Source organism: Colias philodice, chromosome 2 (genome assembly GCF_061535455.1).
Source record: "Colias philodice isolate Cphi_HAF_F1 chromosome 2, ilColPhil1 Martin Lab GWU primary, whole genome shotgun sequence".
Lineage (NCBI taxonomy): Eukaryota > Metazoa > Arthropoda > Insecta > Lepidoptera > Pieridae > Colias > Colias philodice.
The window spans coordinates 7,014,415-7,041,024 of record NC_143087.1 but is presented as its reverse complement, the minus strand read 5'-3'; the positions used below and the strand labels follow the sequence as shown (position 1 = coordinate 7,041,024).

The 26,610-nt window shown below is 34.1% G+C and overlaps 5 protein-coding genes and 1 long non-coding RNA gene across 7 annotated transcripts; 4 read left to right on the top strand and 2 right to left on the bottom strand.

The window, feature by feature from the left end:
* Positions 1-2,839: 2,839 nt before the first annotated feature.
* Positions 2,840-5,434, top strand: LOC149490519 (transmembrane protein 164). The gene is made up of 6 exons (XM_089705465.1): positions 2,840-3,382; positions 3,529-3,711; positions 4,127-4,243; positions 4,432-4,510; positions 4,718-4,818; positions 4,968-5,434. The coding sequence occupies exons 1-6, from the start codon at positions 3,248-3,250 to the stop codon at positions 5,202-5,204; spliced, it is 852 nt and encodes a 283-aa protein (XP_089561591.1). The 5' UTR covers positions 2,840-3,247; the 3' UTR covers positions 5,205-5,434.
* Positions 5,435-6,036: 602 nt separating this feature from the next.
* Positions 6,037-8,566, bottom strand: LOC149490518 (F-box/SPRY domain-containing protein 1-like). 2 transcript variants are annotated; one of them, XM_089705454.1, is made up of 5 exons: positions 8,400-8,566; positions 7,866-8,154; positions 7,450-7,723; positions 7,105-7,195; positions 6,037-6,978 (listed from the first exon to the last, which is right to left on the bottom strand). In XM_089705454.1, the coding sequence occupies exons 1-5, from the start codon at positions 8,434-8,436 to the stop codon at positions 6,881-6,883; spliced, it is 789 nt and encodes a 262-aa protein (XP_089561580.1). In that variant the 5' UTR covers positions 8,437-8,566; the 3' UTR covers positions 6,037-6,880. The 2 variants fall into 2 exon arrangements, with proteins under 2 accessions (XP_089561580.1, XP_089561572.1); XM_089705446.1 differs by having other exon boundaries at positions 6,038-6,978; positions 7,866-8,550.
* An 889-nt stretch (positions 8,567-9,455) lies between these two features.
* IntS10 (integrator complex subunit 10) lies at positions 9,456-11,329 on the top strand. Its single transcript, XM_089706062.1, has one exon. The coding sequence runs from the start codon at positions 9,547-9,549 to the stop codon at positions 11,287-11,289; it is 1,743 nt and encodes a 580-aa protein (XP_089562188.1). The 5' UTR covers positions 9,456-9,546; the 3' UTR covers positions 11,290-11,329.
* On the bottom strand, positions 11,320-17,170 carry Taf5 (TATA-box binding protein associated factor 5). Its single transcript, XM_089706029.1, has 12 exons — positions 16,948-17,170; positions 16,692-16,877; positions 16,383-16,585; positions 15,553-15,752; positions 15,003-15,204; positions 14,671-14,860; positions 14,458-14,533; positions 14,166-14,303; positions 13,666-13,859; positions 12,969-13,082; positions 12,215-12,395; positions 11,320-11,624 (listed from the first exon to the last, which is right to left on the bottom strand). The coding sequence occupies exons 1-12, from the start codon at positions 17,008-17,010 to the stop codon at positions 11,416-11,418; spliced, it is 1,956 nt and encodes a 651-aa protein (XP_089562155.1). The 5' UTR covers positions 17,011-17,170; the 3' UTR covers positions 11,320-11,415.
* Positions 17,171-17,373: 203 nt separating this feature from the next.
* Positions 17,374-18,538, top strand: LOC149490515 (uncharacterized). Its single transcript, XM_089710232.1, has one exon. The coding sequence runs from the start codon at positions 17,381-17,383 to the stop codon at positions 18,536-18,538; it is 1,158 nt and encodes a 385-aa protein (XP_089566358.1). The 5' UTR covers positions 17,374-17,380.
* Positions 18,539-23,834: 5,296 nt separating this feature from the next.
* Positions 23,835-24,322, top strand: LOC149490514 (uncharacterized). Its single transcript, XR_016316880.1, has 2 exons — positions 23,835-24,115; positions 24,224-24,322. It is a non-coding gene; the product is annotated as an uncharacterized LOC149490514 (long non-coding RNA).
* The last annotated feature ends 2,288 nt before the right edge of the window (positions 24,323-26,610 follow it).

Here is a 26,610-nt window from a genome sequence, read left to right as displayed (position 1 = left end):
ATATTTTAATTCAAACTTCAATCTTAGGAAATACAATGACTGACCCTCTTACCCCTTGTAAGGGGGAAGAGGAACGATTACTCAATCTTGACAGTAATGTCAATAGCTTCGTAAGAACTGTTATTAGAGTAATGACATTAAGCCTACGGCACACCCCGGACACTCCATACAAAATGATCGTTTTGACAGTCACACTGTAGAGACTGCAAATGTGTGTGTTAACGCTTTATGGTTGGCACATTTGTAACTAGCGTAAAAAAGCGTTCGCGTTTTTCTGATGAAATACATCCGTAAACAGCACAATATCTAACCATTTTCTACGAAAAACGATAATCACAAATCCAAAATAATAAAATTACTAAAAGTCAATTTGATTAATGTTGTCAATCTTCGTTGCGTATCGTCCTTGCAGAAAAATATGGCCCATTTTATGTCTGATCGCGCGGGGGTGAGGTAAGTTTAATTTTGGCGGGAGGCGGAGAGTGTCCGTTCTGTAGCGTTTAGCTACTATTAGAGCGTATACGCATTATGCGGGTAGCCGCATTGCGGGTAGCCGTCCGGCTGACCGCAAGCACAATTATGTACGTAATATTCATTTCTATGCGCACTGCGATGCGGCTACCGCAGACCGCACAGTGCGCATAGAAATGAATATTACGTACATAATTGTGCTTGCGGTCAGCCGGACGGCTACCCGCAATGCGGCTACCCGCATAGTGCGTATACGCTCTTATGTATTCTGTGCCTACGGGAAGCTAATACATAAAGGTAAGTTCTGTGTGTTTCAAACATCTTAAAAAGCTATAAATGTTGTTCCTAGCAGTCAAAATATTTTACTGAAAATGAAATATGTTCCTCTTACCCCACCTGACCTTATGCATTAAAATTATTTTTGCTTTTTAAACATAAAATACGTAATTCGGAACACAATGAAGTGTCACAGGAATCATCCTAGGTGAAAAGGACTTTAATAATCATCTTAATTTCATCGTATTCTTGATATAAAGAGCTGTAAGGTCATAAGCCATGAAAGATATTGTAAAATTCAATTGTTATATTATAGTGTGTGTTTAATACCTACCAATGATTTCAAACTTTCGCGCCTTCACTCTCGATTCTATAATCATCACTCATCAGTATCCCCCACAGACATACATTACGATAGACTACGCGAGTGTATGTACTTCCCGTGTCCAAACTAAAGTATACAACACTTACTTGACGCTGGCCTACACTCAGTCCGGGCTTGCAGTTCGCCAAGGAAAGACGTGAAACTGAATAGAGAAAAATGCCGAATTGCGCAGTTATAAACATTAGAAACTCCACGGCTGTGAGTGGCTGAGTTATCGCAGATGTTTCCTTCCACCGGTAATTAATTTTCTAATCAGAATATACACTACCTATTTATTTTAAAATCAAATAATGAATATCTGTGGAAAACGATCGTGACAAACATGCCCCGTTTTCCAATTACAGAGCATAATGCGACTCAGTGCCGCACAATGCCGAATTATGCTGATGCTTAATTGGAACGTGAAACCAGGTTGCGCTAAGTTCAGTGTTGAAAAAAAAATATTCATAGAGTTAGCAATAACCTCAATAATGTGTAAATAAAGTGGTATACATAATAATTTGTTGAAAAATATTTACGGTTATTTTAAGTAATTTGGATTGTGATTTTTTCATTAACATTTTTTTCAATGTTTGTACCTTCATCCATACTTATATTTATTTTTTTAACACAATTTGAATTAACTTTGATTATTTCGAAAAAACTACAATGAAACGAAAGCTTTAAATTTTTTTCCAACAATTAATAATTACTAACGATAAATCGATTGCACGCGCATTACTTTTTCTAGTGCTCGATTGTGCGAAGCGTTGCTGTAGTTGGAACATTCAACGTTAAGCATTATGCCGCATAATGCGCTCTAGTGCTGTAATTGGAAAACGGGGACAGATACAAAATCATACGGAATGATTCGGAATACATTGCGGCTTTTACTTGGCACGGTAAAGATCGCGTCGTATGGTAATAAGCAATGAATAGCATCTTCTCATTTTTCTGTTCTCATTTTTCTGTCCAATTTTGTGGTTACTGGTTAGTGATGTACATTCGATTCTCGATTCTAATCGATTTTATAATCGAACAGAAAAATGATAATTTGAAGGAGCAATTTTTCAGAAAAAAGGCATAGATTTTTTATTATAATACAAACGTACTTACTAAAAATAAATATTATGACATGGACGCCATTAGTTAAAGTGTCATCTTGGGAGTTTTTTTTAAGAAAACTCCTTATTTATTGCTTAGACTACGTTTGTTTTTTCAGTTTTCCAAGTAACTCGAACATAAAAGAAAAATGGATCGAGGCAACGGGACATAAAGATTGGTTTCCAACAAAATATTTGCTCTAAACATTTTAGTGAAGCCAGCTTTGTTGAAGGAAAAAAGCTTTGACTATTGACAAAAACAGTCTATCCGACTGAAAACGATATACCTACACTAGAATCGCCGCGCGAGTGTCGTCCCTAATCGATTTAGCGTAAAATGAAATTCCCATCAGCATCAAGCGCTCGTGACGTCATAACGCGTCAAGGTCAGTACAAAAAAAAAGACGGGTTGCAGTGTTGCACTCCGGGAGTGCCGGCAGAAGTGAAAACTTGATTATTAACGTTGAGCATGTTTGATATTTTGGAATGGTGTCCGTCTTTACGCTTTTTCGATCAGGTCACGTGTCCTGACGCGAGTTTAAGATTTTATACCCATTACAGAAAAAGTGCTCAACGCCGCTAAAGAAGTTTTCACTTCAAAAATATGACACGCTTGGTTTTCATCGAGACGCCGTACTTGCGTAGACAGAGAAACCACTCTTGGTTTCTCTGTCTACGCCCCCAAGCTTGGATTCAAGCAAGAAGGATTCAAGCATAGATTAACTACCTACCTATTTAGTAAGTACTACGATTCAAGTGGCTCGGATTGAAGGGCAAAAATCGAAACCAGCATTTGAATAGACTAACACATGTTTTTTATTTTATCTTACGGCTCACGTACCCGAGACCTAAACTTTTGTTGAACGAGTTGGCAAGTGGCAACCCTACACCGTCGTGTCATTAAGCGGGAAAAGTCTCAGGGCACCGGATGAAAATTGAAAATACCTAATGTATTTTTTTATTGAAAATATACAAATTTTTGACTGTAATGCAAATTGATTTATAATGTCCAAACTGTAAAAAAAATATCATAATGTTTGAATGGGCGTACAGTGGTGCGAATAAAGCTGTACCTAGAAATGTGGGTCCCGAGTGTGCATATTTTCTATCCACTCAAAGACAAATAATTGAAACCATTCTTGTAGTTGCAGTTTGTATTTATGTTATTGTAAGTATGTATTTTTTGTGTTTTAGCTTATATTTAATTTTACATCATGCTCAAAGACATAATTTAATTAAAAATCTATGCCATTGCTCACGATGTATGTAGTCTTGTAGATCTAATTTAATTAATATCTTTTTTGTATTTGAAAGGTAAAAACATACCCAAAATTACACATTCCAAATGAAGCATCGTATGTTAAGAGTGACAGAGGAGGTAAAAGGTTACTTGTGATACTATTGGCCTTATTATGGGGGATGGAAATTGGTTTCAAATTTGCATCTCGCACTGTTATATATTTATTAAATCCATGCCATGTGACAACTTTAATTCAAGTGAGTATTTTAATTTATAATATTAGAAAATAAAACTAATTCGTTGGTATCCTTGTTTGCTACAAAATAATGGCATAAATATTTTATTTATAAATAAACATATATTTCTTTAAATAATTGTTTTTTTCGTTAACTTATTAACATTTTTTTTTAATTCTTAGAAGACATCATTTAAGTGAAAATAATTTGTAAATATTAGGTCACATAAATTATTATTCATGTAATAACTAATAGAGGCAAAATAAGTAAGGCTATTCCAAATATTTAATATTGGAGCGTGTGTGAAAACATTAATGAAGAACCTTTAAAGATTAAAATTTTATAAGATCCTATTATGTAACAAAAAAAATTGCAAATTGCAACACACAAAATTCCTACTCTTTTATCCTACATTAATTGTTTATAAATATTTCAGATTTATTTATTGGCTGCACCTCCTAGCAAAACAGTAACAGCTCTCTTTAGAATTCATTTAAATCTACTAAATGGACCACTTTTAGCTTTTTTGTTTCCAGAAACAGCTTCTAGAACTGTAAGTATTGAAATTTTTTACTAAATTGTTAAGGATTGCTATCCATTGAAAAACTATAAATTCTAATAATTTATTTGCAAAACTTTTAATTCATAGTAACATTTAACAACTCGCCAGGCTTTGAAATGCTGATTGAAAATATTAAAGGTTAGATCAGGAGACTACTAAAATTTTTATTTTATTTTTAGATATTAGCAGAAGCTGCATTGTATTGGATTCAACATGGTATGATGTTTGTCATACCATACTATTTGCTCAGAATTGGTGGTATGTGTAATGAACTCAAAATTTGTAATTTTTATACTTAAGTGGAACCATATCCAAAGGTTTAAATATTAATTGGTTAAAAATCATCTTTTATACTTGAGTCAAAACTTGTTAATTTAAAACCTTGCATATGGCTCACCTCAAGCCCTAATAATTATTGAGTTATAAAATCCTATTATCCTTATGTGTAATTATTTTAATTTTTAGGTGTTTATAACATTGAACCTTTTTGGGACTTTAATTGGGCTATCTTCAGTTACTGTCTCAATTTGGTATATCACTTCATTATTTTACAAATTATTGCCATAGTAAGTTAAACCTTCTCAATATTTTACCTATAGTTTATTTATGTATGTAGATTTAAATTTTTGTTTGCTAACAAATACAATATAATAATCACTTATATAGTATTATTTGTTACAGTTTTTCAGTTCATTAATAAAGTTTTCTTTTTCAGCCAGCACAAGTCAACTTAAATCATATGCTCTGTCCAGCTATATTGGATCCATTTGACGGTCCATGGTACCGTATAGCTGCAGTATTACATCAGGCTATTCTCTGTCCTATGTTATGTAAACTTTTCTGCCTTGTCGCAGAATTTTGCCTTACTAAGTTTCCGCCTACTAAAGTTAAACCAAAGATGAAAGATAATTTATTAGACAATATTCTAGAGCAAAGACAACATGCTCAGTAGCTTTTTAATGCTTATTTCAATATAAAAGATCGTTTACGCTACTTCCACCGTGCGGAAATAGCCATGTGATATATATTCAGCAAAGCCTGAAATAAGCACCAAGTAGATTGAATAGTAGAAAATGCGCTAAAGTTACCATAAGTATTACGCTCGAGTTCGCTTTAATTTTCGCACATTGATGTCGTTATTTGAGTACAGTATAATTCACAAATAAAAATGTTGAGCTATAACTTGTAGTTTCTGTTGGGATCCCAGTTCTTTACCTTTTTTTTCGAAAATAGCCATAGCCAATAAGCCATAAAAATGAAGTAAATTATCAATTTTCTGACAACGTTGTGGAATAATTAATGTTCGCTAATTAGGAAGATCTATCCATCATAAAGGGGTTTTAAGTGACTTCATAACGAATAAATTAACATTTTTTCACGATGGAAAGTTTCTAGTGATTATGATGATTAGGTACCTCATACAAACAAACCCTCACATTGTCGAAAATAACATATGTAGGTACATCCAGATTGTCCGGGGCTCGCCTGTTGCACATAATTATACTTAATATAGCCTCTAACACTTTGGGATCATGCACATATCCTAGGGAGAAATATTTTTTTAAAATCGAGTCAGTAGTCCTAGAGTAGTCCATTCAAATTACTATAAAAAAAATGTTCTATACACTTAACCATCCCTGATCCCAATAAGCAATCATGGAAAAATTTTATGTGTTAAACATGGTAAAAGACCAATAATTGAATTAAATAAGAAAAACTAAATAAAATGTTCCATTATTTGTGTATATTTTAGCATTAATGATCTATATATCAAAGATTATTCTGTCATTTGTACAGGATACGAAAGTAAAACTACATTTATTTATTTTAAAAATAGCTGTATAATTCAGTGTTGCCTAATCAAAAATATTAAAAAAATACTCATTATTAAAAGTTGAGTATTTCAGAACCAAATATTTATTTTAAACTAATCAACACAGGTTAATTATAATGTGCTTAGTGTGTTATCAACTGACAGGTCATTGGGCATTTTATTATGGCAAATGACCTGCGGCGCACATATAGGGTTTTTCCAAGGATTGAGGACCTCCCATGCTGGAGGGCCACTGGTGGACAGCCCCTTAGTAGCTAGTTAAGAACATTGAATTAGAAATATAACCTCCCTGAAATAACCAAATATACCCAATGACCTCTCTTATATTTTCATGACAACTGTCAATAAAGAAATGCACAATTAATGCAATGATTATTAATTTTCCTGAATTATTAAAAGCGTTAAATATTGAAACACACAATTAATGAATTTATGAAAGTATGAAATAATAAAACAATATGTCAAGTCAAGCTCACAATAAAAACATAATATTATTAGGAACTATTTATATATAACGAATCACTCAAAATCAAAATATATCATATGACAAGTAACTTGACTAGGTTAAGGAAATATATCCATATTATGACTAGAATCATACGAGACTAATTGTTTGACTATAATTACTTAGAGTTAATATAAGTTGAAAAATTTAGTGATTGATGCTATTTATTGCTATGGCTTTAGAATATTTATTCATGTACCCTCAGTTTTTTTTTACGCATGACCATAAGGATATTATGATATTTATCACACACATTGACTAGTTGCACCCATAATTTGTACAGTAGCAATCAACCATCAAGGGGTAAACCAACATACACCATTGACACTTCTGTATTACCATACACTGCAGACACTGTTGGATACAACTTCGTTTTGAATGGCAGATCTGTAAAATAGTGTTGAAATATTATGTATAATAATAATATGTAATTATATTGTTGTAAGGTTCATCAATTATTTGAGTAGATTGATTATAAAAAAATTTAGTTCATCATGTAACAAAATTACTTACTTCTGAAAGCAACACCCAAAAATTCATATTTTTTTTCAAAACACAGAGTTCCAGAGTCACAATCTAATATAACTCTCACACGCTCTCCAACCTGTGAACAAGAAACATGTGAAATATATATAAAAAAGTCATATTACATTAATTATTTGTATTGCAAAAATGGCTAAATAGATTGTAATGGTTTGTTGGATTTATCTCTGCTTGGATTAGGTTATGACCTCCATACATAAAGCCTTCCAAGGGGAAGCTGAGGTGACCAGCTAGTTCTGAATAAATGAATTGTCATTTTATCCTGCACCCTCAAAATATTCATGTCATTCAAAGTATACAAAAAAGTTGACTTACTTGATATTTGGGGCTATTGTTTAATAGGGGATATTCTCCATGAGTTTCTCCATTATGCAGTAAAATGTTGTCAACCAAATTCCATCCCCAACTATGCTCATCATAGCCCAGTAAACCCACATACCCCTGGCACTGCACAGGTGCCTCTCTCGTAGAAACCCCTATTACAGCAACTGTTCCCAAGGGTCCTTCCCAAACAACTTCCCATGCATGTCTGCCTCTACTAAATCCCACTTTGCCTCTACAAGCATCTGTACTTTGTGCAACAGGATTTCTAAAATGGTATTTAAAACATAATAAGGTGCTACTGTATTTGCAGTTTTTTAAGACTATTCAAACAATTTTAATCAAATTGTAAAGTAGTCAAGAAATACAATTAAAGGTGACTTATTTTTATAATTAAAGCATTAACTTACCGATGTAAAGTAAATCCATTTGGTTTGATGTATATATTTCTTGAACAATCATATGGGTTCCATGCATGGAGATACGCTCTTAATTTAGTTTTGTAGGTTGGAAGGCTTGAAAGTAAATCAGATCTTAGAACTTCTTCTGCTAGCCTTCTCATGCAATGGTATCTCCACACATCATTGTTTTCGTCATTAAGTATTCTTAACCATGTTTTACATACCAACATACAATTTTTTAAATCTCTTAAATTCAGATACGAAAAAATATGTTCTAAAAGATGATCTCTAACGAGCACTGCAATAAGATAATGATTGTGGGATTGGTATCCATTTATCACATTGATGTTACAATTACGGACAGCTCTTTTGATATACATAATATCTTTATTCAGATTATGTTTTGAACAAACAAATCGGCTAACGCCCTATTAATAAAGCATTATTTCTATAGACACACTCATGCAATCAGATTAATAATACAAAAATTAAGTTTGCGCAGACACGTAACATTATTGTTAATATTTTAAATAGTGACTTTACATGCGTTAAAAGTCTTATTATTACAATAATTATGCATTGCTTAGTGGATTAATTTACTAAGGTGATAAATTATATTTCTTTTTGTTTATTGGATACATATACAATATAAACATTAATTTGTACTTAAAATTCAACAACAACAACAGCTTACAATTTACAGATATAGCATAATTATTTTACTTAATACTTGACACTGACAGAAGAAAACTGCGCAGACAGGCGCAGACCGCAGTAACGCCGCAGTACCACTATGTACCACAGATTATTAGGTACCTAAAAAACATAGTTTACTAATGCGAGGTACTATAGTAGTAAACATCTTTAGCGGTGGGGGCCCAAAGTCACAAGATATAGGCCATAAGATAACTGTAGTATTAAAACATCTCTTGAATAAGGTATCTAAGAAATAATACTTAAACTTGCAGGCTTAGTGCCAAATTTCCCTTTTTTGAGAATCTCTGTGGCAAGACTGGGTACCGTACGTACCTACTCTGTGGACTGTGGAGTACAGCAAGAGTATGGGCGTATTCAGAAAGAAAGCTTGAAACTTATAAGCGCTTATCGGCGCTTGTCATGTTCATATATTTTCCTGTCAGTGCTGGTAACCCGCGCAGGAAAATATATGAACATGACAAGCGCCGATAAGCGCTTATCGGCGCTTATAAGTTTCAAGCTTTCTTTCTGAATACGCCCTATAGTGCCACAAACTTATCTGACCCGGTGACGGTGTCACTGATGTCGCTTTCTTTTTATATAAACAAAATATTTCGTATGAAAAGTCTGTGAAAATGTGACATTTCAAAATGGCGGCACGTAGTTCCAGTTCTTGCCGTTCTTGCCACCGGGTCAGATAAGTTTGTGGCACTGTACAGCTGTTTGACTGTTTGACAGACTGAGTAGCACAACCACAGATCTAGTATAGTAGTAGTTGTAGGGTTGTAGTTGTGGTTGTAGTAGATGCTTGAGTAGATGATAGATCTGTGAGCACAAGAGTCTGTTGAGCACTGAGACCTGACACCTGTCACCTGAGTAGGTAGGTATCAAACGTTATCAAAGATTAGGCTGGTAAATAGGTACCAAAGTATCGAATACAGACTACAGTCAGTAATGTATTTTTGTTTATATATTAGCTATTACGAATAACAATATGCCCGCAATCGACGCCAATTATAATGAAGACGATGAAGATTACATAATATCAAGAGCCAAAGAAGCCCAAAAACAAAACATTCATTCTGCTAAAGCATGGATGCTAACAGCAAAAACTTTGTTTCCAACAAATTTTAAGATACAATTCGAAGCGTATTTAATGGAAAAACAGTCTGGAAATGTACACGAAGCAGCGGAATGTTTCAGCTCCCTAATGACTTCTGGACAAAATTTACCCGAGTTACTTCCAGAAATATCTGCAATTGCAAATGCTTTAAAATCATACGAACCTAGTTTCTTAAGTCAAATGTTCGATAATATATCCCCAGACATACAGTTAACTATTTTAAAAACAAGTGTTGAAAACAGTGATGATACAATGGAACATTGTCGGTTATTAGTACTTTTGCTTAAAAAATTTCCACAGCTTGGTGTAGATAGTCTTGTTAAGACTTTAATTAATGCTGAAAAATTTTTTTGTGATAATAGATATGCACGATTACTTGTAGTGGAAACATTACCGCTTCTTAGCTCACTTGAATCCCCTAGATTGCTTCAACGACTCTTAGTAAAAGCAATAGATTTTTATAATACATATGTTTATGATGATAATGAACATGATATCACTGATCCATGGCAAAGGCTTTTCGGAGTCTTAGATTTGTTAGGAAGGCAACTAGGATGGGATCCTTACCTAGTAAATTATGCTAATAGTCTTAACAAAGAATCATATTTTCAAAAGCTTTTAACATTGAGAAATGTAGAGGATTGTCGGCAATTACTATACTGTGGCTTGGCTTATTTCCTAAGATCTCTGTACGAACACAAATCACTCAAAGGCAATCATTTATTAATTGAATCATTATCAGATCCAGATTTACCACCATCAAAGAGAAGGAAGGGGGATATAGAAGTAACTGGAGTATCCGCTTATCAGTTTCAAGCAGCTGCAAATTGTTGGGAACTCCTTCATAGTAATGATATTATTTCTAGGGAATTTATGAAATTGACATCCCAACTGCAAACTAAACCATGGTTAGAAGGATTTACGGAAGAATTAGCACTTTACAGAGGCAAATATGATGAGGCTATACCTCCACCTAGTGTGACAACCCTCTCTGCAAATATAATAAGAATATCAATCAACTATTTTCAGAAGAATTATACAACCTGTGTAGAAAATATTTTAGCTGCTCTTCCACAATTGCCTTCTGTTGAAGGTACATTAGAACCAGATTTGATTGTTGGTGGAAAACATAGACATCTCCATTTCCTACCACCAACTAAAGCTGCCATAATGCACTATTTCTGCTCATTGCTTATCAGAATTTTACTGAATACTGGAAATACTGCTGATCTTACTTATGGACATATGTTAGTACTTATGCAATTAGGATGGCCACAAGAAGAAAGTATATTCCTACACATCTTAGATGTTATAAGGCAAACAGGTGTATTTCATTATCATTTATTTTCAGCATATATTATTCATATAGATATATTAGAAGAATTAAGTTATATTTGGAATGAGCAAGGAAAGAGCATTGTATTAGATATTCTTCCTAATTCTCAACAGCATTTAGGACAGAGAAGAATTGGTACCAGAGGAGCCGATAAAGGTGTTAAGGAAGATTTCAAACAGGCAATGAAAACTCAGGTTGCCAGATGTAATGAATCAATGTTAAATTTAATGATTCAATTTATTAATTCTGAGCGATCTTATTTACTTCAAATTCTTTAGTCTCAAAAAGTTTTTATGAATTAAAGCATATTATAAGGTCTTTAAATTGTTTTATTGAAAAATTCCCTTACATTATAATGAAAAACGTAATATCTAAATTATTTAGTAGATAATTATATTGGATTATTAAGAACTTCCTTCATATGAACCAACAGCCAATAGAAGATTGCGCCTAGTAAAATGTAAATTTTTAAGTGGTGAGTTTTTAGTTGCAAAGGAGCGCAATAGAAATTTTTCTTCTTTTGGCGCTGAGTTATTTGCGGTGTTATCATCATTTGTACTTTCATCTGTGATAGCCGCAAAGTCCCACAATTTGATAGTACAATCCAGAGAACCTGTAACAAAAATGTTTGAATAAAAAACAAGATATTAGATCTTGCATTGCAAGTCCTAACTAATGTTAACCATAAGCCATACACGCAATGGTCTACCGTAGAGGTATACCGGGTCAACCGGTCTATAGGTAGGCTTTATTCCCGACATGTGCAATTACGGTCTATATGCGCAGGTATAACTGTACAGGTGAACCTGTTAGGTCTTCTGTAGCGTGTGTGGCAGGAATAATAACTTATCCATTGAGATATACATATGGAGATGACACCGCCTACATCACTTATGTTCCGCTCAACATACGCCATATGGCGTAACTGCACGCTCATTTTTTATTTGTTTTAAAGTGAAACGCATCAAATATGCCTTCGTGTGTGTTACGATATTGCACAAATAATACGGAAAAGTGCAAAGGAATAACTTTCATCGGTAAGTACCTAACTAGATAATAATTTTTAAAACTTAGTTAGAGCAAAAAAATGGCGCACAGATTTTGTTCGTGGTGTCTCCTCCATACGTAGTAATATTATCTCAATGAACTTATCGTAGTTATTTTTAATCTCTATAATATGAGATACAAATTGCGAAAACTAACCTGACGATAATATTGCGCCATCACGGCTGAAAGCTAACGTGGTTATGGGCGCAGTGTGGAAGAGAGGAAGGGCGGCTGTAGGGGAGCCGGTGGAGATGTCCCACACGATGATCTCACCGCCTCCACCGCCGGACGCGATCCAGCGCCCGCATACTGAGAATGACAGCGTAAATATTGTGCGCTGAAAAAAGGTTGTTTGTGTTAATATCATATTGAGAATATATGCAGTTAACCAAGTTAGGGCAAATATAAATTTATAAAGAATAGAAAAAATTCGATCACGAGGCGGGACACGAACCCGCATCCTTTCGCGCCATTCCGGGGCGGATGCCTGACGAACTCAGCCACTCGTGACCCACCAGAGCAATCGAATTTGTTCTTTTCTTTCAGTTTTATGTGTCTGAAGGGACACACCGCGCGCCATCTATTGAGATGATTAACAACCATTTCAACCAATATGAAGCACTTTTCAGTGAATACAATATTGTAACGATGGAACACGACCTTTTTTGTTGAATTTATATTTTTGGTTTTATGGCATTCAAATGCTTTATAAATATAAATTTATAAAGAATAGAAAAAATTCGATCACGAGGCGGGACCGCCTTGGTTTTATGGCATTTGAATGCCATAAAACCAAAAATATAAATTCAAGTTAGGGCAAACTCAAAAATCTTAAAGATTATAATGAAACATTTCTGTTCAGAAAAATAATTTATTATATATTTAAATAAAAACAATAGGTACCACTTACTTTGTGACCAGTCATAATGCGAACTTGTTGGCCAGTCAAACAGTCCCAAAGACGCACAGTTCGGTCGCTCGACCCCGTTGCAATATAGTTCGAGTTGGGATGGAATTGAACGCACTGGCGGAGAAGAATTTATACGTTAAAGAAAATGCTATTTCAAAAAAATTATGAAAGCAGTGCTTGTGACAATAAACAGCATACATTTATGTACTCGTAATTAATATGTTAGACAGGATGTCCCGTAAGTAGTGGACCAACGGGTTATGGGGAGTAGAGAATCTTATTATGTAACAAAAATACTAAAATTTATTGTCCTAGATCATAAATTTTTTGATTTATGCTTTATTTTCAAAATTTGATAAAAATATCATCCACATATGAACTTTGGCCATTTCCGTTTTGCACGCCTCATAATTTTATTTTATTGTTCAAGGCGGTTAAATAAGTCTTTAATAAAATTATACTTAAGCATAATTAACAGCAACAAGAAAATTATACCAAAAAATTGGTAAAAATTTTACGTTTTAAAGTTTATGGACTGAAGTTCAAACAAAGCTGGTGTAAAAAAAATGTATGGTCTAGGACAATAAATTTTAGAATTTTGCTTAGATAATAGTCTCTCTACCCCCCATAACCTTTTGGTCCACAACTTACGGGACACCCTGTATATTATAAATAGATAATATCAATTTCTGCTTACATCAACATCGGACAAATGTCCAGCAAAGATCCTCAATGGTTGATGATGGTCAGTGGCCCACATACGTACTGTGCGGTCGTGGCCACTGGACACAAAGTAGTGACCATGTGGAGACCATTTCACATCCCAAACTGGCCACACATGACCTCTATATACCACTAGACATGTCCAACATTGTAATGACCATAACCTGACTGAAGAAAAAAATATTTAAAGTTTTTTATTTAATAACTTGAATTCTATATATTGAATTGTACCTTAGAAAATTATACGAACCACTTTTATTTATAAATAGAAAATATATTCATATACCTAATACTTTTTTTTTTGTGTTTAGTAACATTTTTTTTATTCGCATATCTGCATGGTATTATCCTTATAAATCTTAAAATAGTAATTGAAATTAACATGTTTCACGAGAATAAATAAAAATACTATGTACTTGCTTTTTGGCGTCGATGAAAATGGTAAAAGAGAAGCAGAACTTTTTTATTTATTACCTGTGGAATCTTCCGAACAAGACAGGAGCATTGTTTTAAATGGATCAAATGCCACTTTGTAGACAGGTCCAGAATGACCATACAGTGTACGACATGTATCTCTGTCTTTTTCCTCCATCATTCTTACAAGGACATCACCTGTTAAAATTATCACTTGAAACTACAAAATTATACTACCTGACTAGTGACTAGACTTACTTTTACTTTTAATGAAAATAACTAAGAAAATCTTCTTCTTTTTTGTCATTAATTAGAATATCAGAATTCATAACATAAATAGTAAAAATAATACCTGCTTCTCTATCAATATCTTGCAATTTGTCTACAGATTTCATTCCCCGTAGTCGTACAGTTGTAAGCGTCCATACCTATAATAATTTAAAAATTATTTCTGTACATTATTTGATGCAGTAACTATGTATGTCAAACTAAAATAACATTGTGTGTAATTGTGACAAATTTTAATCATTTAATATTAAAATTATAATCGTTTTATTTAACTAACCTTAATAGTGGAATTGTTAAAGCCCACAGAGAGTAATGTGGAATCGTCACAAATGTCAGCGCACAATGCATTATTACCGCTGTTGAGCAGTGTATAGAAACATATAGAAGGCAGTGTCTCTGGTCCCAGTTGAACACGCTTGGATGCTTCTCTTAGAGCTTTCCCTTTTTCTATCTTGTCAGTTTCTTTCCTTCAATTGCAAATATTTACGGTTGAAAATCAGAGACCATATTAGATTATTGTTTACATAAACATATGGCTAAGTTGCAGAATTAAAAAAAATATATAATAATTTTAATTTTATAACTTTTACATGTTCATTCCTAACTTACAATTCTGGTAAAGGAATTCTGTCATTTGGAGGAGCATTGGGATCCAATTTTGGTTTTTTCATAAAAATGTTATCCTTTTTAGCTTTTTTCTTTTTGGGTTTATCAGGTGTTTCTTCTACTTCCTCTTCATCTTCTACTGGTGTTGGAAGAACTTCAATATAGGGTTCTTTGAGAAGGCCATAGTATACTTTGGCCCGGTTCTCTGTAGGTACAGTGAATGCATCAAGAAAAAACATCAGCTTCAACAGTCACAATGTAAATTTGCGGCTTTACTAATAAAAAGTTAAACAATGGATAAATTTTAACCATTTTCTACCATAGCTGTGTCCTGCTCTTGCTCACATGAAACGTCAATCATAAAAACAAGACAGGTTATTGCAATAACTAATCCATTGCATAGCGAATGGATAACATTTTATTAGTAAGACCGTTAGAGTATACATAAACTGTCTAGTTGTTTTGTGAGACCATGTAAATTTTGTGAAGTTAATATTTTAGGCTATTTTATTAGTCTGTTGCTGCATTAATAAGGAAATTATGTATAACATACCATTTCTTGTGGCTTCACCAAGAATTCCTCCAGCAGTTGCTCTTACTTGAGCTTGAGTTCTCCCAGGTCCATCATGTACGTCAATTTGTATGTGATTATTTATTATATTTATAATAACTGGTGAACTTTTCTGTTCATGTAGAAATCGCTTTAATTGGGAAGATGCATCCCGTGATAGTTGCACCTCAAATTTATTTGAACTAAAACAAATAATTATATCTTATAAAGTAGGTATGGAATAATTTTTTTAAAAAGGATAATAATAATCATAACAATGAAAATAATTACAGTGTAAACTCTATATAAGGTCACTTAAGGGACCGTGCATTTTTCGACGTTATAGAGAGTGGTCGTTAAATGGAGAGAAAGGATAATTGCATGATTGGTCCCGAGACAGGAATATTATTTTGACATTGCCTATGAAACCATGTTATCATCGCTTGATCAAGGTCTTCATATTGAGGTTTCTTTAATTTTTTGGCAGATCGTCCATCTTCTTCAGCATGCAGAATTTTTTCTTTATTTTTCTACGACTGCATTTCTGAGAATATTCGGTATGTCAGTAAAAAAGAATGTAAACAACTACATTTTCATTGATTTCGGCAACTTAGTCAGTACTTCCTAGTCCTAATTCCTAATTGTAATGTCTTATTGTGGTCGTTAATTAGAGTGAGCGTGATGTTATATGGAGTGTATTATTGTATAGACAACAATATAAACCAACCAAAGTCGAGAAATCTTGACGTTATACGGAGTTTGACGTTAAATGGAGTGTCGTTATATAGAGTTTACACTGTATTATTTATCACAATCTACAAGTAATTTCATACCTATATATCTCAGCAATTTCATTCCCTTTTATCTGTTCTTTCGTTTTCACTATAGACAAACGTTTCAAATCATCCTGATAATAATCCTCTTGTTCCGGACCAAATCTTTCCAAAAACTTTTCAGCATGTTCATTGTGGTCATATAATATAAGAACTAAATACATGTGAACAAAAACTGGATAGAGTAGTGTTGATAATTCATACTGTAAGTAAAAATTTTAATTCGAGTTTATTTAAAAACAACCTGAAATAATTTAACAATTAACTTTAATTAGATAATTAAAGTGTGATTCCTAGATAGATATTTACCTTATAAATATCTAAGGAGTTTTCAATATATTTCTTGAGACCATCGTATGCAAGTTCGTAAGTAAATGGATCACTCTCGGTATGATGAGCTGTGAGGATACTTGCTAGTTCAACTTCTGGTAAGTCTAAATTGTCAAATTGAGTATCTCCTAAGTTGGCTTCTTTTCTTAGAATTTCTTCAGTGCCCTGAATAGTAAATAAATGTAATATTGATTCTGTATTTAAACTGCTATCTCAGTATAAATTGGTATATTACCTTTAGATTGTATTTTTTCAATAAGTGGAGCACAGCAAGAAGCGGTGTAGATTTGTCTCCCATTTTTAATTACTTATTCGGCAGTTGCCTGAAATATGTATGAAGTTTTAAATAATGTAATTCTTCGTCAATATATTGTACTAGGAACAAGAAAACACATTTTTATAACTACACAGTACACACACATATGACACAAACAAACATTTCACCACCGAATGTCAAATCTGAAATCATCGCTGTGAAGTGTGAGCTGTCAATTGTCATAACAATCATAGATTATAGTGATTATAGATTAAGGAATATAGTAAAATAATGTGTAAAATAATGGTAAAATAAGAATCATTTTTGGCACTTGCATGCAAAGACTGTTCTAAACTACATCTAACTGTTCTTCTTGTATGCATCAGCAGCGTGGGCGCCCACAGCGGAAAGGATGGGGGTCCGAAAGAGGCTCAACACCGTTCAACGAGGTTTTGCCCAGAAGATCTGCAAAGCATATCGGACTGTCTCTCTGAACTCTGCGTTGCTGTTGGCTGGGATACTCCCTCTTGATCTCAGAATACTCGAAGCTTCGAGGCTTTATGAGATCAAGAGGGGCGTGTCGCACCCGGCGGTGATGAGGGACAGGGAGGTGGAACGAATGGCACCCGCGATTGAGGACCCACATCCGGCAGAGCAGGTAGAGCTGGGGTTCGTCTTGGTAGATGAGGGCACCTATGCCGACGTGGTTGACAGCCACGTCCATAGGATCTATACGGACGGCAGCAAGATTGAGGGTCGAGTCGGAGCCGCCCTTTCTGTATGGGAAGGTGCGATCGAGACAAAGGCCATCAAGCTTGCGTTGTCGCCGTATTGTACCGTCTATCAGGCTGAGCTCCTTGCGCTCAAAAGAGCAGTAGATATAGCCTGCAAGAGTGGAGCGGCAAAGGTCGGTGTCCTCAGCGACTCCAGATCGGCGCTCCAGGCGGTCACCCTGAGTTCCCCTCATCCCCTGGCTGTGCAAACACGGGCGGCCCTCCGAAAAGCTGCATCGCAGAGGCGGGAGGTCTCCCTGTTTTGGATCAAGGCGCACGCAGGGCTGAAGGGGAACGAACGGGCAGACGAGTTAGCCAAGGGGGCCGCTCTGGGGTTGAGGAGGAAACCGGATTACGATCTGTGTCCTGTTTCATTCGTCAAGCGTATCTTGAGACAGGATACGATTGGCGAATGGGATAGGAGATACGAAGTAGGAGGAACGGCCGGAGTCACGAAGCTCTTTTTCCCAAGCGCTGCTGCTGCATACAAAGTAGTCGGAAAAATAGACATCACACACCACATCACACAAGTACTGACTGGTCACGGCGGATTCGCCTTCTACTTGAACAGATTCAAGCTGAAGGAGAATCCGTCGTGTCTATGTCAGCCCGGAGTAGAGGAGACGGTTCCTCACCTGTTACTCGAGTGCCCTATTTTTGCAAGCAATAGATATGCTATTGAACAAAAATTAGGCATGGCGATGACGGGTGAGAATCTACCTTCCGCCCTGGGGGATAAGTTTAGGGATACTTTCTTTAAATATTGTAAATATATTGTAGAAATAGGTAGTCAATAAGCGAAATAATGGGGTGTGATGTGATTCTGTGATATTAGGGATAGTTTCAATTGTTGTAGCATTTATTTTATTTATTTTATTTACCAGTATTTTAATATTTAATTTTGTATTTGTAATATTTTTATTTTGTAATAATTCTATTTTTAATTTATTATGTGGATATAAATTGTGATTGTAAATAAATAAAAAAAAAATGAAAATAACGTCTCTGGACAATATTCCAGAGGTGGCGCGAACACCCTGTGATGGCGGGTGCCTTTTAAAAAAAAAAAAAAAACTACATCTAACTACTATTAACTAGTAAGAGCATTTTTGTTTCCAACCTGTCTCTTTCTAATTAGGTGACCATGGCTTATATAATAATTGTAGTTAAACCCGCAGATTTCCAGGATAACCTTAGGATAACACTCAATTATGTAGTTTCTCATGTCTCAAGTCTATCTCTGTACTAAATTTCATCCAAATCGGTTCAGTTATGAGACGTACAGAAGAGACGAGACAGAGTTAATTTCATATTTACCTATTATAATGTAGTTAGGATTAGGTGAATAATATTATGTCTTATTTAGCATTGCCGACGCGTTCCTACCCATATGTTGAGTATAGTAGGTACATTTTCCATGTATGTTGAGTATAAGAGTTGACTTTTACCCTTGTAGAGAGATTGTAAATATTTGTAGGGATTTTGAAAAAAAATAGAGATTCTGGGCATTTGACTGGACTATAAGATGACTACGTGTTGTACACGTAGGTAGTCATAATTTGTGGTACTTAAATAATTAAAATCAAATGTACCTACCTAAGTTACCTTTTAGTTAGTTATTCTTAATAAATACATATTAACAAATAATTACCTCAGTTTTGATATTTTGAGACGATTTTTTTGTTGTAAAAATAATGATATGCAAGATTCGTCTCAGTATGGGAGTCAAAAAGAAAGCGAATCGCAGATTCCCGTCCCCCATGTGACATGTCGCGGTTTTCTAGTTATTTTCCTAGTTGCATATTATGTTCATCTCATGTTATACAAAAAACCACTAAATAAAAGGAAATATCATATGAAAAAGAAACTCATTAATACTTAAAGCAGTAATTTATTTTTGTAGTTTTATTCAGAACTAGCTGTTGCCCGCGACTTCGTCCGCGATTCGGTCGTTTTTCGTCATTCGTCGTTTAAAAAAAATACGTGACACTTTATTTTTGAATGTTCTTAATTGTCTCTTATAAAATTTAACTACATTAAAATTGAATACTCTGATAAGAAAATCTTAAAATCATCGAAAATCATAGACATCGAATATCTGAGGAAAACATGAATGAATGTGATTTAAATTCTACATTTCTTAGTAATTAAAATAATAATCTAAATTAAATGTAGATTAACAATTTGAGCGCACCATTATAGAATATGTACCTAAGTAATAAATTACGTTAGTTTACATAGTAACTTTACTAAAAACACGATGACTTTCTTTCGCGCTCGGTACCACAAACTAAGCATGTTTGTGGTACGTGGCCCGCGTCACTTTACCCCCCCCCGCCCACGAGTTCCCCTCCGTTGCTATGCGAAAATACATTCGTCGCCCTACTGTAGGAAAAATTGTAATACTGTGGCCTGGGCGTTATAACACGCTCAGGGAATTCCTGAGTGCTGATAGACTTCCGTCTATCGGCATTTATACCAATTTTATATTAATATCACCATCTTGAGGAAAAGCTTCTAATGTCGATTTAAAACGCATATATACGGATTAACCTGATGAATTAACATGTTCTAAAATTGTGAAATGAGTTCAGTTTTAAATTCGAGAAATATTGATTTCTTGTATTCGATTATTCGTCGTAGTCGAATACAAAATATATTTAAAGAAACTTAGGTTGGCCTTCAGGCAAAAGGGATCCTATCAAATGATAAACTTGACCTTGTATCTTAAAAGTAAGAATGAAAGGAGCATCTGATAATTGTTGAGCACCAAAGGATCATTTAAAACGCAATACTATAAGAGCTAATATTGTCTAAGAACTGTTTAGATTGCACATGTTCCTCTAAAACTTAAAAGTAGTGATTTCAAAGGTTCCGGCGTATCTTCAAACGAAAGCCGACTCCTTACTCCACTTTAAAGCATTACAAAAATAACATACTACGTTAATATCGCCTATACAGAAGATGATCTGTAGGTAATCAATTGTGAGGTTATAAGCAAACCCACTTTTATATTTGTCGGACCACACCACCGAATTTGTAGATTGATCTTCTATGTTTACCTCTAAGTCATTAAGACTATGTCGAAATCTGTCTGCAGTAAGACGGGCCTCTCGCTATTCGTCCGTTTCAAGAGACCAATAGTTTCAATTCTTAATCTTTCATTAAACAAACTTATTAATCGTTCTTGTCTCAAATAATGGTAATATTCGCGTCCCTACTCTAGTCATTGCTTATGCTCATGTTCATCTTCGAGAGATCGAATAATATTATGGTGCACCCTATTATTTGTCAAACGGTCTTCATATTGAGTAAAAGTTTCAGATTCTCGAGATAAAATATGACGATCGTGATCAGCTGTGAGACGTAATTCCCTCTCAGTGAGGGTTTCGGTCTCACGGGATAGTACAATATGCCATTTGCGATCAGCTGTGAGACGTTATACCCTCTCAGTGAAGGTTTCGGTCTCACAGGATAGTACATGCCGTTCGCGGTCAGCTGTGAGCCGCAATTCTCGTTGTGAAGCGGTTTCAGGTTCGGCATAACACATGTTGTTTTCGGTCAATAGTAAGCCTCTTATCTCTAACGATCCTTGAGAACTCTTATTTCTCATTTTCTTAACTTTGCTCGAATTTCGATATAAAGATTTTTTAGGTGGCACTGATGCGGGTGAATAAAAATTAAGTTAAAGCCTGATTCCCACGACATGTTTGCTTCACAAATCCGACCGCGCCACACCACACCACATGCCATGGGAATCGGCGCGCTTGTCGCTCGCCAGTGCTTGCCATACGCACACATGCCGTGGGAACGCTCAGTTCAAATCGCGACGGATGGCGACAAGCGCTTGTCGTCTGCCAATGCTTGTGAAGCAATACATATAATAAAATTGTGGAAAAGTGATGTCTGTACAATTAAAATATGTAGAAAAAAATTAGCAGGTGTTATTATTATCGAGAAATCGAGAGAAACCATTTTTTTCTCTTAAAAGCTCCCCCCCCTCCCACTTCCCGAACTCCGATTGACCGTAATTTATTTTTCCTTACATTTTTATCATATCCTTTTCTAATGGGTTTCATCCTACTGCGATTTTTTTTTGTTTCAAAAATTATCTACCCTGGTGTATAGGTAAATTTTCCACATAAAATGTCCTTTAAATTATGTCGTATTATATTTTTAACCCCCGACGCAAAAAGACTGGTGTTATGTGTTTGACCGCTATGTATTTCTGTGTGTGTGTGTGTGTCTGTCTATGGCACCGTAGCTGGCTAACAGGTAAACCGAATTAGATGCGGTTTTTTTTGTTAGGCAGAATATTTTCCGACGCTGGTTCTTAGATAAAGTGTATCAAAATTGGTTCATCCACTTATTATACCTACATAGGGGTAAAAGTGGGAATGAAAAAAATGAAAGTTATAATTTATTTTTAAAGATCGTCGGGAAGTTTATGAAATTATTTATTCCTTTTTCTATACACTTTTCTTCGTCTAAACGGTTTAGTTACGTGCTCTCTCTCTCTTCTCAGCCTTTAGTTACGTGCGTGAGACAGGAAAGATCTAATTTGGATTTGTTGCTGGATTTGATAAAAACTGAGTATCGATTAAGCTGATCAGTGGCTTCACCATAGATTATTAAAAACATCCGTTTAAGAAAGGAAGGAAATAGAATTTGCTCCTCTCCCCCCCCTGGTTCCTAAAAAATAATATGACATAATTTAAAAGAAATTTTACGTAGACGTACACGTACGTAGAATTAGTTAGGCATTTCTTTTTTGATTTTCGATATTATATACTAATCATAATTTTTAATTACATTATGTAGTAACTATTTGGTATAGGTTAGGCATTTCATTTCTTGATTTTCTTTAATAATTTGGTACGTAAGTTTTTTAGCACAGTTTAGTAAGAAATTTTAATAACAATTCTTTTAATTATTTATGGTAAAGTCCGGTCGCGGAGCAGGAAGAATTTCGTACATTAACCTGTCACTGTCACTCCCTTGTAAAAATAATGTGTCTTGCTCGCACAGGTGCAATGACCGCCGTCCTTAGGGATTGTAAACCTTTAACCTGAGAGCGTAAGGTTTGTGTTTGCTTGATTGGTGTCAGGTGTTCAATTATGATTTTGTGAATTCAAAATTTATAAGAATAAACCTCAAACTCTTTATGTCCAATCAAAATCCGCCTAAGTCGAAATCGCGTGTTAGAATAACGTATTTCTGTAATATTGTACCTACATAGTAAATTATTTTTTGAAAAATAAGGTCATATAGAAGTTTCACTTCTTATGTGTGTACACGCACACTTTTTTATATATAATATATCGTTGTTATTGAAAAAGTTAAAATGTAACTAACTAATAAGTATTGTAAATGAATAGAGGACATTTATTTAATAAATTAGTAAAAAACATTTTCTCCTCCAAATATTTCATGTAAACTGCACTTCATTCAAAAATGTTTGTGACCACTGTCAGTAGGTAAAGAGGTCATTGTACGAAATTCTTTCTGCTTCGCGACCGGACTTTAGTACGTATTTACTCAATAATTGTATCTTAAGTAGTAATTCAGCATGGGCGTAGCCACGGTGGGGCTGGGTGGGGCGCTTACCCTGGCTTTGATCTGGTAGGTACTAATTGTGAAGGGGAGTGGGCGTGGGCGTGGGATTGGGACTGAACGTGGCATATGGCGTGGGAGTGCGAGTGGGCGCGGGAGTGGGAGCATGAAAATAAAAATGATTTTTTATTGTTGCCCCACCCTGAGCCCATGGTCATAGGTCCCATAGTCACTATTCCACGCGAAAGAAGTCGCGGGGACAGCTAGTAGACAAATATAATCAGAAAGCTTTGAACTCCTAAGCTCAACCATAAAAGATAGACATTTATGATGTCGGGAGATATTTTTTATATAATATGGAGAACATTTCTTTCATACTTGATTTCTGTGTAGCTTTAACCATTAAGATACACGCATTAAGAACGCACACGCGACGAAAGCTTAAAAATGGAGTTGCTGCTCTGCTCACGAATATGAAAAATAATAGTTATTTAGGAAATATATTTCATGTGCAGAATTGACCTCTACAGATTTAATATAAGTAGGTATAGGTCTACCAGAATCTGATGGCATATTTATATTTAAGAAATAAAAGATTTTTATGTGGCAACTTATTTGACAACTATCAAATTGGATGTCAAATTATTTGTCTTTTTTGCAGTTGATGAATAATTTTTAGGATTTTGTCTAAAAAATCTTCGAAAATGTCGAAAAAGCCGCTGCGATCACAAGCAAGAGGTGTTGTTTATAATGTGTATAGAAAAACATTCGATGAAGAAGGGTCAAACACATCACAATTTTCAATTTTGAAGATTTTATTGGTAAATTGGACTTACCCGTTTTGATACTATAAATTAAAAAATATTATATGTAGGTAACTATAATATTGTTTGTTGATTAGAATATAATTTTATGAAAACTTATTACAGGAGTTTCCAATACGGCTATTCGTCAAGTCCAAGCTGTCCAAGTCAATTTTATAATGTGTGTCTGTTAATACTTACGAAAATAAACATAATTTTATTTTATTTTTATTTTATTTTATAAAAAATTTTGATCTACAATATCATTATATCGATATTTTCACATGGCATACTGGTAATGAATATACAAATATAGGTATGTGTAAATAATAATATGTATTACCTGTATAAAAGTAATTTGTATAATTATTGTATATTATACATGTAAGTATGTACCTACATAATATTAAGTGGATATCTCATTATTAAGTACAGTATTGTCCACTTATGTAATGTGAGTAATGATATTGAGGACAAAATAAAAAATAAGCAGTATCAAGATCGTTCAGTCCATTTTCCCCAGGGTTGCACACTCAAAATTTTGATTTCCCTAATTGCCATCAGATTCTGGTTTACCTATATACATATATTTAGATTCCAATTTCCATGTAACGTTAAATTCGACTAAACAATAACTAACAGACAACGCAGGTTACTCTCGTTTCCGTAAGTTGAGGCGGCTACATATTCGGTCCTAATAACATGACTTTTTGTGAACGAAACGACAGCGCGGTTTAATTCGATGGCAACACCATCAGAAAAAAGGAAATATTTTTAACTATGAAAAAATATTATGATTTACACTATTATTAATACTATTTTAACATTAACACAAAATATAAGACTGTGAGGTGTAAAAATAAATCCAGCTAGTTTCACATCACACTTATGTTTATAATTAGGTATACGACATGAAAATATATTAATTACCAAGCAATAATCATATAGATAAATACTGAACAAAAGTATTAACAGTCAAAGTATATTATTTTTTACTAACAACATGTAAATGATGAATGAATAATAATTATCAACGAACTAACCTTTTTGTATTAGAGTCCCGCCTCGTGATCGAATTATTAAAACACGAAGATTTTTAAAAATGTAACCAATGAACACAATCAATATTAGATTAACTGTAATGGTGTCTAGTTTGACTTAAAATAATATACATCTACCCTCACTTTTAAAAATGTAGTATATTCACACGAATTATAAGCGCACCTTATAGGGAAGGGAAGATTTATTTTGGGTTAAAGAGTTAAATAAATAACTAACATAATTATATTTAAATTATTAATTTTTAACATTGTGTTCAGTAGTGTTAACATGTAAATTGATTTGATTTTTACGAAATCTCATAGATGGCGCTGAATCAAATTTGTCTTTATAGTACTAAGATTCATTAAACAGTTTCTCTGCCCAAATTACGTAAATGACGTAGTTTTTATAGTGTAAAGCTAGATAATAGCATGGCTTACTCAAAAACAACATTTAAACATGAGTCTTTAGATTGTACGCTGTCGTAGTACACGGAATACGTAAGAAAAGTAAAGGTTCACAGCTCCTCCCCCGGAGGTGATAGCATGATAATATGTTTAAAAAAACCTCACTCGACCTGTTAGTAATATTCATGCAAAATTTGAAGTCAATCTATGCAGTACTTTTCGAGATTAGCTCGGACAAACATACAGACAAACAGACAAACAGACAAACAGACAAACAGACAAACAGACAAAAATTCTAAAAACTATATTTTTGGCTTCTATATCGATTATAGATCATGGAATATGTATTCTTTTAAAAAAATATTCAATGTACAGTTTTGACTTTCCTACGATTTTATTATATGTATAGAAAAAGCATAAAATGCATTTTATTCTAGGTATAAAGAGCGATTACAATCTTAAAGTATCGTTTTATTTTGTCTATTTAATTAAGATATGTGCATTTGTTCTCACTCTTTCTACAACATTATGAACAGTTATTTTTTTATTTCTAATATAAATTTAAGGCGTGGTTTATTCTACACATATAAATTATTTTTGTATTAGACCATACATACATATTTGTGATGAATAAATTATTGTAGGTAGTACACGTTTTCTAGAGCTGTTAGATCAGAGCTATGAGTTCGATAAACTCATAAAGTTGAGAAATTAATTGGTAAATTCATATAAAACAAACAATAATAGGACCAATATGACTATGAATATTGGGATCCAAAAATCCTTTATTTTAGAAAGTTCTAGATTCGACATAAAATTCGAAATTCAACACATCCAAAGGATATACAAAATATCCTTAGATAAGCCAATGAGATTACTATCAAAGGGACTCAATGCACTGTGCGGGCACAACAACAATGAATTTTAGTTTTCGTTTAGGATTTCCAAGATTTTATTATAAGGCTCTAAGCTCTCTGAAAATTTTATGATACGAGGTGAAGAAACTTCATTTACTTTCTGTATCTACATATTACATATATTCATTATTTAAATAACCAATCATAT

Coding starts and splice junctions, on each gene's coding strand:
- LOC149490519 (XM_089705465.1), top strand. CDS start 3,248: ATGTTTGAATGGGCGTACAGTGGTGCGAATAAAGCTGTACCTAGAAAT. Junction 3,383..3,528: donor CAGTTTGTATTTATGTTATT/GTAAGTATGTAT, acceptor TGTATTTGAAAG/GTAAAAACATACCCAAAATT. Junction 4,244..4,431: donor CAGAAACAGCTTCTAGAACT/GTAAGTATTGAA, acceptor TTTTATTTTTAG/ATATTAGCAGAAGCTGCATT.
- IntS10 (XM_089706062.1), top strand. CDS start 9,547: ATGCCCGCAATCGACGCCAATTATAATGAAGACGATGAAGATTACATA.
- Taf5 (XM_089706029.1), bottom strand. CDS start 17,010: ATGGGAGACAAATCTACACCGCTTCTTGCTGTGCTCCACTTATTGAAA. Junction 14,534..14,670: donor TTAACAATTCCACTATTAAG/GTTAGTTAAATA, acceptor AAATTATTATAG/GTATGGACGCTTACAACTGT. Junction 11,625..12,214: donor TGGCGCAATATTATCGTCAG/GTTAGTTTTCGC, acceptor TTTTTGTTACAG/GTTCTCTGGATTGTACTATC.
- LOC149490518 (XM_089705446.1), bottom strand. CDS start 8,236: ATGTATATCAAAAGAGCTGTCCGTAATTGTAACATCAATGTGATAAAT. Junction 7,724..7,865: donor AATGGATTTACTTTACATCG/GTAAGTTAATGC, acceptor ATACCATTTTAG/AAATCCTGTTGCACAAAGTA. Junction 6,979..7,104: donor TTTGGGTGTTGCTTTCAGAA/GTAAGTAATTTT, acceptor ACTATTTTACAG/ATCTGCCATTCAAAACGAAG.
- LOC149490515 (XM_089710232.1), top strand. CDS start 17,381: ATGGGGGTCCGAAAGAGGCTCAACACCGTTCAACGAGGTTTTGCCCAG.